The sequence below is a fragment of the Cuculus canorus genome, chromosome 15 (genome assembly GCF_017976375.1).
Source record: "Cuculus canorus isolate bCucCan1 chromosome 15, bCucCan1.pri, whole genome shotgun sequence".
Lineage (NCBI taxonomy): Eukaryota > Metazoa > Chordata > Aves > Cuculiformes > Cuculidae > Cuculus > Cuculus canorus.
The window spans coordinates 10,066,585-10,082,445 of NC_071415.1; the positions used below are offsets into that span (position 1 = coordinate 10,066,585).

The 15,861-nt window shown below is 63.0% G+C and overlaps 1 protein-coding gene across 3 annotated transcripts; it reads left to right on the forward strand.

Moving 5' to 3' along the window:
• The first annotated feature begins 267 nt into the window (after positions 1-267).
• SREBF1 (sterol regulatory element binding transcription factor 1) lies at positions 268-15,686 on the forward strand. 3 transcript variants are annotated; one of them, XM_054080829.1, is made up of 19 exons: positions 268-455; positions 5,580-5,957; positions 6,071-6,231; positions 6,316-6,456; positions 6,536-6,754; positions 6,841-6,955; positions 7,048-7,259; positions 7,724-7,922; positions 8,448-8,632; positions 9,492-9,753; positions 10,060-10,226; positions 10,313-10,481; positions 10,562-10,670; positions 10,746-10,858; positions 10,950-11,082; positions 11,246-11,408; positions 11,649-11,834; positions 11,913-12,024; positions 13,022-15,686. In XM_054080829.1, exons 1-19 carry the CDS (start codon positions 350-352, stop codon positions 13,243-13,245), a joined length of 3,354 nt encoding a protein of 1,117 aa, XP_053936804.1. In that variant the 5' UTR covers positions 268-349; the 3' UTR covers positions 13,246-15,686. The 3 variants fall into 3 exon arrangements, with proteins under 3 accessions (XP_053936804.1, XP_053936805.1, XP_053936806.1); XM_054080830.1 differs by having other exon boundaries at positions 10,749-10,858; XM_054080831.1 differs by lacking the exon at positions 268-455 and adding an exon at positions 3,742-3,885.
• Positions 15,687-15,861: the final 175 nt, after the last annotated feature.

Genomic DNA, 15,861 nt, shown 5'->3' on the forward strand with positions numbered 1-15,861 from the left:
TCCCATTTCGGGTCCCAGTGCCAGTCCCGGTGCGGGTCCTGGTCCCATCGCAGGTCCCATTTGAGGTCCCTTTGTGGATCCCATTATGGGCCTTATTGCAGGTCCCATTGCGGGTCCCACTTTGGGTCCTATTTTGGGTCCCTTTTTGGGTCCCGGTCCCACTGTAGGTCCCATTTCGGGTCCCGATGTGAGTCCCTTTGCGGGTCCCGGTCCCGGTGCGGTCCCGGTCGGGGCTGCGGGGCGGTGCTGCCGGCGGCCCCGCCTCCCGCCCCGCCCGCCGGTGCCGGTGCCCGCAGGTCCGGGCTGGGCTCGCAGCGCGGCGGCTCTGTGCCCTCCCGGCGCCGCGGGGATGAGCGCCCTCGCCTTCGAGGAGGCGGCCCTGGACGGGCTCGCCCCGACCCTCGGCCTCGCCGCGGGCAGCGATATCGACTCGGCGCTGCTCAGCGACATCGATGGTGAGTCCCGAGACGGGGAACCGGCGGGACCGGGGCTCGGTGCGTGCTTGGGGGGATGCGGTATAACGGGAGCTCTGTGCACCGAGCTCCGGTTCTGGGGGCAGAACCGGAGCTCGGTGCGTGCTTGGGGCCGAACTGAGTGCGATACCGGGGCTCGGTGCGTGTCGGGGGGCTGGGATCGGTGCGATACCGGAGCTCGGTGCATGGTTGGAACCGAGCTGAGTGCCATACCGGGGCTCGGTGCGTGCTTGCCACCGGGCTGGGGGCAGAACCGGGGCTCGGTGCATGGTTGGGACCGGGCTGGGGGCAGAACCGGGGCTCGGTGCGTGGCTGGGGCAAAACCGGGACCGGGGGGGCGTAACCGGGGCTCGGTGCATGGCTGGGGGTTGGGCTCGGGGCGGTCCCGGGGCTCGGTGCGTGGCCTGGACCGGGTGGCTGGGGCAGAACCGGGGCTCTGGGCTCGGTTGGGACCGGGCTGAGTGCGATACCGGGGCTCAGCGCGTGGCTGCGGAATAACCGGAGCTCGGTGCGCGGCTGGGAACGCGCTGGAGTATAAGCGGCGTCGGTGCGATACTGGGGCTCCGTTCGTGTTGGGGAACAAGCGGGGCCCGGTGCATGGCCCGGCCGGGCTGGGTGCGGGGCAGCAGAGCGGGATTCGGGATGCGGGGCAGCCCCGCGGGGCCTCCGCGGCACCGGGAGGCTCCGGCCCCGCCCCCCCGTGACGTCACCGGCGGGGTTACTCCCGGTCGTTCCCCCGAGCCGGGATGGGGGGGCGGGGCGGGGCGGAGCATCCCTGCGGCTGCCACCGCCGGAGCCCACCGAGGGGACCCCGTTCCCCAGGGCCAGCTGCGACCTACTTCCCAAGGGTGCCCGATCCCTAGTGCCAAGTGAGATCTGCTTCCCAAGGGTGCCTGATCCCTAGTGCCAAGTGAGATCTGCTTCCCAGGGGTGCCCGATCCCTAGTGCCAAGTGAGACCTGCTTCCCAAGGGTGCCCGATCCCTAGTGCCAAGTGAGATCTGCTTCCCAAGGGTGCCCGATCCCTAGTGCCAAGTGAGACCTGCTTCCCAAGGGTGCCCGATCCCTAGTGCCAAGTGAGATCTGCTTCCCAAGAGTGTTCACGCCCCAATGCCAAGAGTGCCCGCTTCCCAAAGGAGCTTGTTTCCCAGGGGTGCTCTATCCCCACTGCTAAGCGAAACCACTTCCCAAAGGTGCCCGCTCTCCAATGCCAAGAGTGCCCACTTCCCAAGGGCGCACGATCCCCAATGCCGAGTGGGGTCTGCTTCCCAAGGATGCCCAACCCCCAGTGCCAAGTGAACCCGCTTCCCAAAGGGTGCCCGATCCTCAATGCCAAGGGTGCCTGCTTCCCAAGGGAACCCGCTTCCCAAGGGTGCCCACTCCCCAGTGCCAAGGGTGCTTGCTTCCCAGGGGTGCCCAATCCCCAATGCCAAGGGAAACTGCCTCCCAGGGATGCCCATTCTCCAATGCCAAGAGTGCTCACGTCCCAAGGGAACCTGCGTCCCAAGGGTGCCTGATTCCCAATGCCAAGCGAGACCTGCTCCCCACGGATTCCCCCTCCCTAGTGCCAGGGGGACCCACTTCCCGAGGGTGCCCTCTTCCCAGTACTAGAGGTGTCACCTTCCCGAGGGAACCTGCTTCCCAAGGATGCCCACTCCCCAACGCCAAGGGGACCTGCTCCTCACCACCATGGCACCGAGGTCTTACAGGTGTTGGGTGCAGCGTTACCATGGGTTTAGTTGAAAGCTGGGATTCCCGGCCCTTGGCCAATTCCACGCCTGCCTCGCCACATGCTCCACCGGCTCTGCCAGTCCGCGCGCCATGCGGCGAGGCAGGCATGGGGCTGGTTGAGCCCTCCAACGCTTGTCCCACTAAGGGATCCAGGAGGGTTTCTCCTTCAGGAGCTGGGATGGAGTTGGCATCCCAGGGCTGGAGGCTCTTCCCAGTGGCAGTCCCGACTGATCCAGGTGCCACTTGGCTGCCCCGGCAAGGTTTTGGCATGGGCAGAGAAGGCAGAAGCTGTGCCAGTGTCCCTGTGGGTCCCCTGAGACCCGTGCCAGGGCAGGGTGAGGGTGTCCTGCTGTGGGGCGTTACTGCGCTCCTTTGCATTCTGGGCCACCTCGTGCGCCACTGTCCTAACCCTCCACAGACTGTGGGTTTGCCACTTGTCCCCAGGTGACCACAGGTTGTTCCTTGACCCCGTGCCCCCACTGCAATGTGCATCTAGGGATGGGGGTGCCCTGTGCTCATCAGAACCTGCCAGGACCCACAGACTCTGCCCCGCGGGCTTTCCTGGCCCAAAATGATGGGGAGGGGACAACCGTGTCACTGTCGGGTGCCCGTGTCCTGCTGAAGGTGCCACAGGGTACAGATACCTAGTGGGTCACAGAGGATGGAAGAGCTGCGCCCACCCTTGGGGCTGAGCAGCACGATGGGGGTCCAGGACTCAGCACCCCCCTCTCTGACTTTGGTCTCTTGCCCCTGAAGCATGGAGGAGCCTTGGGGATCTCTTGGGTGGAGGTGTTGAGGTTGGGAACCTACCCTGAAAAGAAACTCACCTTGAAAAGAAACCCACTTTGGAAGCAAACCCACCTGTGAAGAGACAGCTGGATGTCTTTGAGGGGTGGGAAATGGGGCTGCTTGAAGCCCCCGGTGCTTGTTTGACACAGGGGAGCACAAGGGACCTCTGGGGGTCTCATGAGTGGAGAGGTTGAGTCTGGGAACCCACCATGGAAAGGAGCCCAACTTGGAAGGGAGACCTCCTTGGAAGGAAACCCACCTGTGCAGAGAGGGCTGGATGCCTTTGGGGGGTGGGAGATGGGGCTGCGTGAAGCCCCTGGTGTTTGTTTGGCACGGGGGAGCACAAGGGACCTCTGGGGGTCTCTTGAGTGGAAGGGTTGATGCTGGGAACCCACCTTGGAAGGGAACACACCTTGAGAAGAAACCCACTTTGGAAGGAAACGCACCTGTGCAGAGAGGGCTGGATGTCTTTGGGGGGTGGGAAATGGGGCTGCGCAAAGCTCGTTTGTCGTGGAGTGTGGGGTGTCGTGGATGGAGGCGAGGAGTGATGGGGCTCAGGACGAAGGGGTTAATGGCGGCTGACCCTGAGTAACCGCATGGGGCTGGGGTTACGGCGAGCTGCCCGGCAGTGACCCGCTGCCCGGCTCACCTTGGCTGGGCTGCTGGGGGCGGCGGGCGGCCAGCGGGCGCGCGGGTGGCGATTGGCGGAGTCGCATCACCCCATGGCCGGCCGCCATCCAGGCCTGGCGCGGGGAGGGCTCGCAGGGAGGGGGCCAGAACATGGCTTTAAAATATCCCGGTGCCTCGGCATGGCCTGGCACGGAGCTGGCCTAGGGGGAAAAGCTGCTCCTGGGGAGGCCCTCAACCCCACTGGCATGGAGCACAGCATCAAAGGTACCCCTCGTCGCCATCTTCCTCCTCCTCGGTCACCACTGTGGGTGCTCCTGGGGTGCTGCACCCCATGGAAGGGTCTGGTCTGTGGACATGGAGGTGCAGCAGCGGTGGGGGCACCCTGGGGTCTGTGGGCATGGGGGTACAGCAGTGGGGGCACCCTGGGGTCTGTGGACATTGGGGTACAGCGGTGGGGGCACCCTGGGGTCTGTGGACATGGGGGTACAGCGGTGGGGGCACACTGGGGTCTGTGGATATGGGGGTACAGTGGTGGGGGCACCCTGGGGTTTGTGGACATGGGGGTACAGTGGTGGGGGCACCCTGGGGTCTGTGGACGTGGGGGTACAGTGGTGGGGGCACCCTGGGGTCTGTGGATATGGGGGTACAGCAGTGGGGGCACTCTGGGGTCTTTATGTGTACCATGATGGAGGTACCCCAGAGTGCAGCACCGCAGTATCTGCGTGTATGGGGGCACCGCAGTGGGGGCACCCAGAGGGTGGGTGGATTTGTACTGTGGTGGGGGCATCTCGGGGTCTTTTTGTGGGGTCACTGTATTGGGGGCACCCCAGGGTCTGTGTGTGTGTGGGGGCACCACAGTGGGGTCACCCCAAGTCTGTGTGCCTGGAGGCACCGTGGTGGGGGCACCCTGGGGGTATGTGTCTGCCTGGGGGTGCCACGGTGGGGGCACCCTGGGGGCTGTGTGGGTGTGGGTCCCATGGTGGGGGTACTCCGGGGTCTGGAGGTGGGGGTACCACTGTGGGGGCACCCCGGTATCTGTGCACCCCAGGACATTGATCTGGGTCAGCGAGGCAGACCCCCAAAGCTTTAACCCTGTGCTTGCCCAGCTGCCCTCCCTGGGGGGAACATGGTCATGCACGTGTGGCATGAGGGTGTCCCAGCCTGAGCAACCCCCACCCTTGATGCAGGAGCTCTTTTGGGAGGTTTGATAGACTTTCCAGGACTGGATAAATAAATGGGCTGACCCAAGTGTGTCTTTGCCCTCCTCAATCTCAGAAAACGTCTGAGATCCACCCAGCCACCCTCAGACCAGACTGGAAACCTCTGGGTGCTGGGGACCAGATCCCAGTACCCCCACTACCACCATCGTGCCTCAGTTTACCCACTGGCAGGGTGGCTGGGAGGCTGGGAGGAGCAGGACAGAGCAGATTCCTTGGCTTTTGGGGTATTTTGGCCCTGGGTTATGGAAATACCATAACCCATGCTGTGGGATGGGCAGCATGGGGCCGGCCCAGTGGCTTTAGGGGCCCCTTGGGAGGTGTGGGGCCAGGGCAGCCTGGAGAAGGGAAGGTTCTGGGAGACCTTAGAGCAGCCTCCAGTACTGAAAGGGGCTCCAGGAAAGCTGGAGAGGGGGCTTCGATCAGGGAGTGCAGAGATAGGATGCAGGAGAATGGTTTTCAGATGAAAGGGGGGAAGATTGAGACAAGATCTTAGGGAGAAATGTTTTGCTGTGAGGGTGGGGAGGCCCTGGCCCAGGCTGCCCAGAGCAGTGGTGGCTGCCGCATCCCTGGAGGTGTTCAAGGCCAGGTTGGATGGGGCTTGGAGCCTCTGATCCAGCGGGAGGTGTCCCTGCCCATGGCAGGGGGTGGAACTGGATGGGTTTTGAGGTCCCTTCCAACCCAACCCATTCCATGACTCTGCGACCGGCTGATGGCATGGTGGGGGGTGCTGTTTTGCAGACATGCTCCAGCTGTTCAACACACCGGACAACGACTTCTCAAGGCTGTTTGACTCTCCATTTGGTGCCACTGACAGCGCTGTGCCCGGGGGGCTCCCCTCAACCCCAGACACCCTCAGCACCTACCTGGGACCCAGCAATGCGCCCCCCGCCACTCCTGCTGGCAGCGTCTACCCAGGGTCCCCTGGGATGGCAACCTTCGCCCAGCAGCCCCCAGCCCCTCTCCTGCCCACACCAGCTCCGGGTGTCAAGGAGGAGCTGGTGGCCGTGCCCAGCAGCCAGCCCGGCGTGATGCTGGCCCCCAGCTTTGTCCCTGCGTCCCCTGGCCAGTTCAGTCCGCAGCCCTTGGGGGGCTACCAGAACCAGCACAGCTTCTCCGGTGAGGATTTGGGTTGGGGCTCCCCAGATGGGGAGGGGTCCCTGCTGGACAGGGGTGGCCAGGATGGGCTGGTGGCAGGGGTCTGGTAACGCTGTCCTCTGCTCCGTGCGTAGCTGTGCAGCCCGGGGCTGCGGGACAGACCCTGCCCAGCCCCATTCCCACCCCACAGCCGAGCCAGCCCGTGGCGCTGCCTGGCCCCGTGCAGAGCGTGGCACCCCAGCAGCTCCTGGCCCCCACCGCCCAGTCTGTCTCGCCCCAGATCCAGCCGGTGCCGGTAAGCCCCGGGTTGGGGGTCTCAGGGCCAAAGGTGGAGGTCCCAGTGGTCCCCTCAGCCCTGCTGACCCCTTCCACCCTCCAGGTCCTGCTGCAGCCCCATTTCATCAAGGCTGACTCCCTGCTGCTGACAGCCGTCAAAACGGACGCTGGCAGCGCCAAGACCTCCAGCATCGCCTCTCTGGCCACCAGCGCCAGCAACTCTACCACCCCGCTGCAGGTCCCGGTAGGTCCCACCACCGGGGAGCTCTGGGATGGGGAAGATGTTTGGGGACCCCCACCGATGCCACCCTGCACCCCTGCAGGCGCTGGTGAGCGGAGGAGCCATCCTGGCCACGGTGCCGCTGGTGGTGGATGCTGAGAAGCTGCCCATCAACCGGCTGGCACCCAGTGGGAAACCAGCGCTGGTGCAGAGCAGGGGGGAGAAGCGCACGGCGCACAACGCCATTGAGAAACGCTACCGCTCCTCCATCAACGACAAGATTGTGGAGCTCAAGGACCTGGTGGTCGGCACCGAGGCCAAGGTGGGAGTCTGGGAGTGGTGGGATAAGAGTGGGCAAAGAGGAGCTTCGCCCAGCGTTTGGTCTGAGCCATCCCTGTGTACCGGCAGCTCAACAAGTCAGCAGTCCTGAGGAAGGCGATTGAGTACATCCGCTTCCTGCAGCAGAGCAACCAAAAGCTGAAGCAGGAGAACCTCACCCTTAAGATGGCCATGCAGAAGAACAGTGAGTGGAAGGGCAGGTTCCAGGGGGCTCAGCCTCGGTGCCAGGGCTGCTGTCCCCCGTCAGAACCCGTCAGTCTGCTGTCCTCTCCGCAGAGTCCCTGAAGGACCTGGTGGCCTCCTGCAGCAGTGGGGACAAGGCAGAGGCCCCTATGGAGGTGGTGAAGGCAGAGGTGATGGAGATGCTGACACCACCACCCTCGGACGTGGGCTCACCGTCCCACAGCAGCCTGCTCTCGCTCAGCGGGGGCAGCAGCAACAGCAGCAGCGACTCGGAGCCTGACAGCCCCCTCTGTGACCATGGCAAGGTGGGGAGGGACCTGGGGGGATCACCCGCCCCGAGTGGGTTAGAGGACCGCCCCGAGTGGGTTAGAGGACCACCCCGAGTGCCAAGAGCAAAGCGCACCAGATGCCAGCACTGGCAAAGGAGCCAAAAGCCCTTGCTCTCTCTGTCTGTTCCTTATGGGGCTGGAGGGAGGGGTGAAGGGACATTTTGGGATGCAGTGCCCCATGCCCTGTATCCCAAAGATGCGCCCTGTGCCCCGTGCCTGTACTCTGCTCTCCATGCCCCCTGTCTTGTATTTGTGCTCCATGCCCCATATCCCATGTTGTGCCCTTTATCCCATACCTGTGCCCCATATCCCATGCCCGTGCCCCATGCCAAGCCCTATGTCCCACGCCTGTGCCCCATGCCAAGCCCTACTACATCGCATGCCTGTGCCCCATATCTCGTGCCTGTGCCCCAGGACTCACAGCTGCTCTGCCCGTACAGGTGAAGCAGGAGCACCCACCACCCTCGCCCAGCAGCCAGGGCATGCTGGACCGCTCCCGCATGGCCCTCTGCGCCTTCGTCTTCCTCTGCCTTTCCTTCAACCCCCTGGCCTCCCTCCTTCGGGGCTCCAGCGCCCCGATGGGGAGCCTGGGCACCGCTGGCCCTGGCAGGAGCATCATGGCTGAGTCTGGTACTGTGGGTAAGCTCTGGGGTGAAGGCCGTTGGGACAGAAGCTGTCAAGGTGGTGGATTTTGGGCTTGGCACAGGGTGGAGGTTTCTGGGACAAGTGTGAGGTGGAGGCTGTCGGGGTGGACATGAAGTGAAGGCTATTGGAATGGAGACTGGTGAAGACCGTCAGCATGCAGGATGCTGGTAGGGTGGTTGTGTGGTAGGGGATACCTGGGTTGAGGCTGTTGGGGTGAAGCCCATCAGGGTGGAGGCGGTTGGGATGGAGCCTGTTGGAGTAGAGGCAATCAGAGTGGAGGTGGTCATGGTGGATGTTGGGTGAAGGCCATCAGGAGGGGGGTCTGAGCTGGGAGACAGTTGGGATGGAGGATAGCAGGGTGGACGTGGGGCAGAGGCCATTGGGTGGAGGCTCTTGGGGTGGACACCATTGGAGTGGAGGCTGTTGGGGTGGGCAAAGGGTGAAGGCCACCGGGATGGAGACCCTGGGGTGGTCGCAGGGCAGAGGCGGCGTGGTGGCACAGTCCCCCTGTCCACACAGAGGAGCCGTGGGGGTGGGCGCAGTGGCTGTGGCCCACGCTGGCTTTCTGGGCATTGAACGTGGTGCTGGTGCTGGGGGCGGTGGTGCGGCTCTTCGTCTGCGGGGAGCCCGTCACCCGCCCCCACTCCGAGCCCTCCATCCTCTTCTGGCGCCACCGACGGCAGGCTGACCTCGACCTCGACCGGGTGAGCCCTGACCCATTGCCGCGCCCAGCGTGGTGTCACCTGTCCCCCAACCCTTGGCCACACCCACCCTTCATCCAGCATGGAGCACCCTATGGGAACCCCTCCCATCCCACAGTCTCCGCCCCTTCTACTGCCTTTGGGCCTGCCCACTTGATATAGCCATGCCCTCATCGGGGATAACCCCGCCCCCAATCTAGGCTTATCCCATTGGCCCAGCCCCAGGGTGGCTCCATCCACCTGCTCTAGCCTCGCCCCCTCTGTCTGGACTAGCCCCGCCCACTCATTCTAAGCTCTGCCCACCAACCACACCCCACCAGTAACCCTGCCCACTCTCAAAGTTTAGCCCCATCCCTTCCTACACCAGCCCCACCTCTTTTCCCTGTCTGGCCCCGCCCACCCCGTCTTAGCCCCGCCCCCTCTAGACTCACCCCATGCTTCAGCACTGTGAAGAGCCCCGCCCACATGCCCAGCCCCACCCCCTCTGCCCGGGGTAGCCCCGCCCACCTGCTCTAAGCTGACCTATCACATCTCTTCCTACTGCTCTGTAGCCCCGCCCATCTGCCCTTCAACTTTGGCCCCGCCCTTTCCCACTTGGCCCCGCCCACTCCCATATGGCTTCTTCACTCATTGGCCCCTTCCTCTTAGCCCCCTCTCCCCCTCTGACCATGCCCCTGCCATGCCTCATCTGGCCACGCCCCCTCACCATTTGGTCACGCCCCTCTGGCCACGCCCCCTCTCTTTTCCCATGGCCAGGTTCCCTCTCTCCCCCTCTGTATACACCCCTTCTCCCTCTGTGGCCACGCCCCTTATGACCACGCCCCCTCTTCCCCTCTGACCACGCCCCCTCCCCTGGGCACAGGGGGACTTTGCCCAGGGTGCTCAGCACCTGCGGACGGCGCTGGGCGCGCTGGGACGGCCGCTGCCAGCCTCGCACGGGGACCTGGCGTGCAGCCTGCTCTGGACACTCCTGCGGCACCTGCTGCAGCGCCTCTGGGTGGGTCGCTGGCTGGCTGCCCGCGCCGGGGGGCTGCGCCGTGACCCCCCGCCCCGCGACCACGTCCGACAGAGCGCCCGCGACGCTGCCATGGCTTATCACCGCCTGCACCAGCTGCACCTCGCAGGTACAGCCCCGCATCATGGGGGGCCGGGGGACGGGACCCACCATGCCCTGCATCCTTCCCCGTGCCCCACGTCCCCTCTGTGCCTCATGTACCCCCTGCGCCCCTCATCCGCCAAGTGTCCGCATGCCCCTCTGCACCCCACATTCTCCCTGCACCCTCATCCTTCCCTGTGCCCCACATCCCTCTCTGTGCCCCATATCCACCCCATGTCCCTCCCATGCCCACGTCCCTCCCATGCCCACATTCCCCCCGTGCCTCCATCCCCTCCCGAGCCCCGCATCCCCCCTGAGCATCCCTTCCCCCCAGGGAAGCAGGCTGGGGGGCACCTGCTGGCCATCAACCTGGCGCTGAGCGCCGTCAACCTGGCTGAGTGCGCCGGCGATGCCGTCTCTGTGGCCGCCCTGGCAGAGATCTACGTGGCGGCCGCCCTACGGGTCAAGGCCAGCCTGCACCGCTGCTTCCACTTCTTGGCTGTGAGTACAGGGCAGGCCCCTTTGCTGCCGTGGGACAGGGGGGAACATGTGCTGGGTGTCCCCTGATCCCCCCGCTCTCCCCGCAGCGCCCCTTCCTCTGCAGCGCCCGACGCGTGGCCCTGTCCCACGGCGGGGCTGTGCCCCCTGCCATGCAGTGGCTCTGCCATCCCTTGGGCCATCGCTTCTTCGTTGATGGAGACTGGGCTGTCAAGGGCGTCCCTAGGGAGACCATCTACAGCTCTGCTGGAAATCCAGGTAACCCCGCTGCCCCCAGAACCCCCAGACCCCCGTTTTGGGGTGCAGGCATCCATGCTTACCACTCCTCTGTGTCACAGTGGACCCGCTGGCGCAGGTGACCCAGCTCTTCCGCGAGCACCTCTTGGAGAAGGCGCTGTGCTGCGTGGCCATGCCTGAACCCGGCCGCCCCACTGCTCAGGGAGAAGGGTAAGTGCTGGGGTGGGCACCCCGCTCCCTCCTCCCAGCGTGGGGCTGTGACCCCACTCACCACCCTTCTTGCAGCAGGCACTTCTCTGATGCTCTTGAGTACCTCCAGCTGCTCAATGGCTGCTCCAACGCCAGTGGTGCACCTGGTCCCGCTCCCTCCATCAGCTCTGGCTTGGCGGCTGTCACAGGTGAGGCCAGCATGTCACCTTCTGGGGACACTTTGGGGGAGCAGCACAAGGGAGATGGACACCGCTCTCCCGTGTCACTCCTGCCCCACAGGCACCGACCCCGTGTCCAAGTGGTGGGCGTCCCTCATTGGCACAGTTATCCACTGGCTGCAAGGAGATGAGGAGGGGGCTGAGCGCCTCTACCCGCTGGTGGAGACCATGCCCCGGGTGCTGCAGAGCTCTGAGTGAGTGTGGGGGGCATCGGGGACAGGCGGGTGACAGTTCATCACACATATTGCATCCTTTTTGGGTTGGCACAGCCCTTGCTAACCCACTCTAAGCGCTGTGGCTGTGCTGCCCCATGTCTGCTGCGGGGCTTACAGTTACCGTGTGCCCCCCACCCTGCAGGAAGCCCCTGCCCCGTGCCGCCCTGCACTCCTTCCGGGCCGTCCGGGCGATGCTGAGCAAGCAGGATGGGAGCCAGGCCAGCCTGAACCACTGCGAGAAGGCCAGCAGCTGCCTGCGGGAGAGCCTGGAGCTCGGCAGCCCCCCCAAGGGCACCATTGACAAGGTGAGCCGGGGTGGGGGGCGAGGGGAGCGCCCAGCCTTTGCGGGAGGTGCCCCCGGCCCTCGCAGGGGTGCATTGTAGTTGCATTGCATGTGTCAGACTGGGAGTGCAATGCCCCTGCCATGCAGCCCAGCGGGGGCCCCGCGCAGCAACGCCTGCCCGCAGGGACGCCCTCGGCCACCCCCAGTCCGTCTGTCTGTCCGTCTCCACGCTCACCCACCTCTCTTTGCCTGCTCCCCCCAGGCTGTCCAGCTCCTGCTGTGTGACCTGCTCCTCGTCACCCGCACCAACCTGTGGCAGCAGCAGATGAGCGTCAGCCAGCAGCGCAGCTGCCAGTACCAGGCGTCTGCCCTTGAGCTCCGCGGCTTCCAGCAGGACCTCAGCAGCCTGCGGCGCCTGGCCCAGACCCTCCGCCCCGCCATGCGCCGGGTGAGCCCCTTGCCCCTCAGCCTGGTGGCTCGGCTGTTCCCTTGTGCCTGCCCATCATCACTGTCTCCCCCCTTCCAGGTATTCCTGCACGAAGCCACCGCCAGGCTCATGGCTCGGGCCAGCCCCACGCGCACCCACCAGCTGCTGGACCGTAGCCTGCGGAGAAGAGGGGTGCAGGGCAGCAAACCAGGTGGGGCACGGGGTGGGACATGGGGTGGGGCACCCCGCTCCCCACTCGCAGCACCCCAGCAGCACTGGGTGATGTTGCATAGGGGCTTCCATAGAATAATAGAATGGTTTGGATTGGAAGGGACCTTAAAGATCATCCAGTTCCAACCCCCCTGCCATGGGCAGGGACACCTCCCACTGGATCAGGCTGCCCAAAGCCCTGTCCAACCTGGCCTGGAACACCTCCAGGGATGGGGCAGCCACAACGTCCCTGGGCAACCTGGGCTAGGGCCTCACCACCCTCATCATGAAGAATCTCCTCCTTATGTCTTGGCTAAATCTGCCCCTCTCCAGTTCATACCCATTGCCCCTCGTCCTGTCGCTACAAGCCTTTATAAACAGTCCCTCCTCAGCTCTCTCGTAGCCCCTTCAGGGACTGGAAGGTCACTATAAGGTCTCCTCAGAGCCTTTTCCAGGCTGAACAACCCAAACTCTCTCAGCCTGTCCTCCTGTGGAAGGTGCTTCAGCCTTCTGATCATCTTTGTAGCCTCCTCTGGACCTGTTCCAACAGCTCCATCTCCTTCTTATGTTGAGGATTCCAGAACTGGACACAATCCTCCAGATGAGGTTTCACAAGAGAGGAATAGAGGGGCAGAATCCCCTTCCTCGCCCTGCTGGCTGTGCTTCTTTTGATGCAGCCCAGGATACAGTTGGTCTTCTGGGCTGTGAGCATACATTGCCTGCTCATGTTGAGCTCCTTGTCAACCAGCACCCCAAGTCCTTCTCTGCAGTGCAGCTCTTGATCGCATCATCCCCCAGCCTGTATTGAAATTGGGGATTGCCCTGACCCAGATGTAGGACCTTGCACTTGGCCTTGTTGAACCTCATGATGTTCTCACAGACCCATCCTATGGTGGTGGCACCTTCTCTGGTGAGGGTGAACAGCTCCGTCACCACGCCAGAGCACCCAAGGGAGAGTTGGTGGCTTCCAGGGTGCTGACTTCCCCTCTCTCTTGCAGCTGGCGAGCCGGAGAGCCACCCCACGCCGCGGGAGCACGCCGAAGCCCTGCTCCTGGCCTGCTGCTACCTCCCACCCAGCTTCCTCTCGGGCCCCGGGCAGCGCGTGGGGATGCTGGCCGAGGCCGCTCGCACCCTGGAGAAGTTGGGTGACAAACGGACGCTGCATGACTGCCAGCAGATGATCATCAAGCTGGGCAGCGGCACCACCGTCACATCGGGCTAGCGGAGAATCGGGGGGCACGCTGCCAGTCCCCCTGCCAGCCCCTCCCCGGGGTCTGGGATGTAGGGAACGGGGGTGGCAGAGCTGCGTGCCTCAGTTTCCCCCAGGACAGGAGCCCCGGCTGTGAGATGGTGTTAGGGAGCAGTTTTGAAGGTGGGTGGGTGGGAGGAGCAGGGGGATGCCTGGTGCACCCAAGGTGGGCTCAGCCCCTCCAGGGCTCTGTCCCTGTCCCCAGTCTGCTTGGGTGGTGGGAGGTGGGGACCTCTAGTGACACTGTCACAGTATTGCACGGCGCTGGGATGCTGAACCAGCCTGCCCCAGTACCCCCCAGTATCCCCAGTGCCCCAGCAAAGGGTGGGTGCCCGTCCTCCCCTCCTCTCCCGGTGTCCCTATCCCACCCGTGGGTTGGCAAGAGGGGACTCCCAGCACCGACCATCCCCACCTCAGTTAGGAGCTGCCACCACTGCCCCCCAGTGCTTCAGAAGAGAGGGCAGGGTGACACAGGGCTCCTGGGGGGGCTGATGGGTGCCCCCCTCCCCTTGCTGACTCCCCCTCCTTGTATATAGCCCCCCGCCCTAGTTCGCCCCTTGCCTTGCCTTTTTAAACAGTATTTTCATAGTTGAAGAGTTTTGTACAGACAATTAAAGCTGATTATTTATACTGGTGTGTACTGGACTGGGCTGTGGGGACACACACCGAACTTGAGGGGCACACAGAGCCTGGCTTTGGGGCAAGGGGACCCCAGCCGCTCATCCTCTTCATCTGAGCCCTCCGGCTGGGGCAGCTGCGTGGGATGGGGAGGGGGAAGAGGGTGGCGAGGACGGGGACATTGGGTGCCAAGTGACTCCAAACACATCCTTCTTACCCCAAGATACGCTGGGGCTGCTGTCACACCCCAGCCCCACCTCAGCATCCCCTCCAGTGAGACCCTCGTGTAGGTGGCACTTGGGGACAAAGGGGCACCTGGGGGGCTGGCACAGCCTGGAGGGATCCCTGGAGAAAGAGAGGCGACGAGCAGGGCGCCACGTACTTCCAAAACAATCGTTGTATCTTTATTGACGCTCTGAATGCAATGACCTGTTTTTTACTCTTAAGGAAAATAAACATCTTTTAGAAACAGCTTGTTACACACAATCTTCAGTGTGAAGCAATATACTAATAAGAACACTAGTCTTAACATTTACAGTCTTCATATATATTATATATATGTATATGTATACATATATATACACTATATAATGAGGCAATATATAATACACACGGTTTACCATTTTACAGTCATATGTACAAGATGTCACTAAAAATAGCCAGATTTCAGGCAACGCTGCCAGGGACACCGGGATTTTTATGTTATTTTTTTCTTTAAATTAATTATTTTTATTCTTCTTTCTCTTCCCCCCCCTCCCTCCTTTTTTGTGTTATTTTTTTTTGCTCCCGTGTCCGAGACAAGCTGCTGAAACGACAGACATTGTGTGGCCAGCAAACCTTGAGGGTGAGGGCTGGGTGGGACGGAGGGGACGCGACAGCCGGCGGGGACACGGGGTGCTGGGATTGTGGGGGGACAGATGGGGCCAGGGCTGCACCCTCTGCTTTGCAGGGTGCGTCGCAGGATGAGGGCAGCTGGCGGCTCTGCTTTTAGGATGGGCTTTGGGGCTGAGTCACCCTTAGGTGGGTTGGTTGCTACTTGCACTGGGGTGTGGAGATTGGGGAGTCACACGGGGCACTCCGTGGGGACACAGGCTAGGGGCGATTCCAGTGCCACCCAGCTCCCCTGAGGTGGCTGGGAGGGGAAGCAAAAGCTGAGGGAACTGAGGGAACTCAGCACCCAAAGCAGCAAAGGATGAGCCAGGGCTTTGCAGCGGGAGGAAGCAAATGCCTCCTCCTCCTCCAGCAGGACTCTGCTGGAAGCAATTTCTGAGCTGCTTGCACCCTCTTGCTCCAGGATAAAAGCTTGGGGTTCAGCACCCAGAACCATGGGGTTTGCACCCAGAGCTATGGGGTTCAGCACCCAGAATCATGGGGTTTGCACCCAGAGCTATGGAATTTGCACCCAGAGCTATGGGGTTTGCACCCAGAATCATGGGGTTTGCACTCAGACCCATGGGGTTTGCACCCAGAGCTATGGGGTTTGCACTCAGAACCATGGGGTTCGCACAAGCGCAAGGAGCAAAGCCTGTCCACAACAAGAGGAGCCGCAGAGGAGGTGCTGGTGAGGCTGAGCAGAGGGAGCAGGATGGGGTTTGGGGTCCCAGCGAGCAGGACCCGGTGTCCCCAGCCCAGCAGTGCCTGCGCCCCATGAAGCAGGAGGGTGGCAGACACAATGGGCCGGAGTTCAGCGGGACGGAGCGGGGCAGGGGCAGCCCAGTGGGTGCCCACCAGCCCCATCAAGCACCCCTCGCCCTGGTGGCAACCCAGCAGGTGTTGGCACCCCAGGACAGACAGGGTGACAGGGTGAGAGCAGACAGGAGATGGAAGAACAAAACGGATAAAGCAGAGTGGTGCTTCAAACAGCAGGCCGTTGTTTGTCTTTTTGTTTTTTTTTTCTTTCCTTTTTTTGTTTTTCTCCTTTTTTTTGTCTTTTTCTGTCTTTTTTTTTGTTTTCCTTTTCTCCGCCGCACG

Bases quoted from the DNA above. Each gene is read 5' to 3' on its own strand.
- SREBF1 (XM_054080829.1), top strand. From the start codon at position 350: ATGAGCGCCCTCGCCTTCGAGGAGGCGGCCCTGGACGGGCTCGCCCCG. The intron at 456-5,579 runs GTGAGTCCCGAG...GCTGTTTTGCAG, and splicing joins GCTGCTCAGCGACATCGATG to ACATGCTCCAGCTGTTCAAC. The intron at 10,671-10,745 runs GTAAGTGCTGGG...CCCTTCTTGCAG, and splicing joins CCCACTGCTCAGGGAGAAGG to CAGGCACTTCTCTGATGCTC.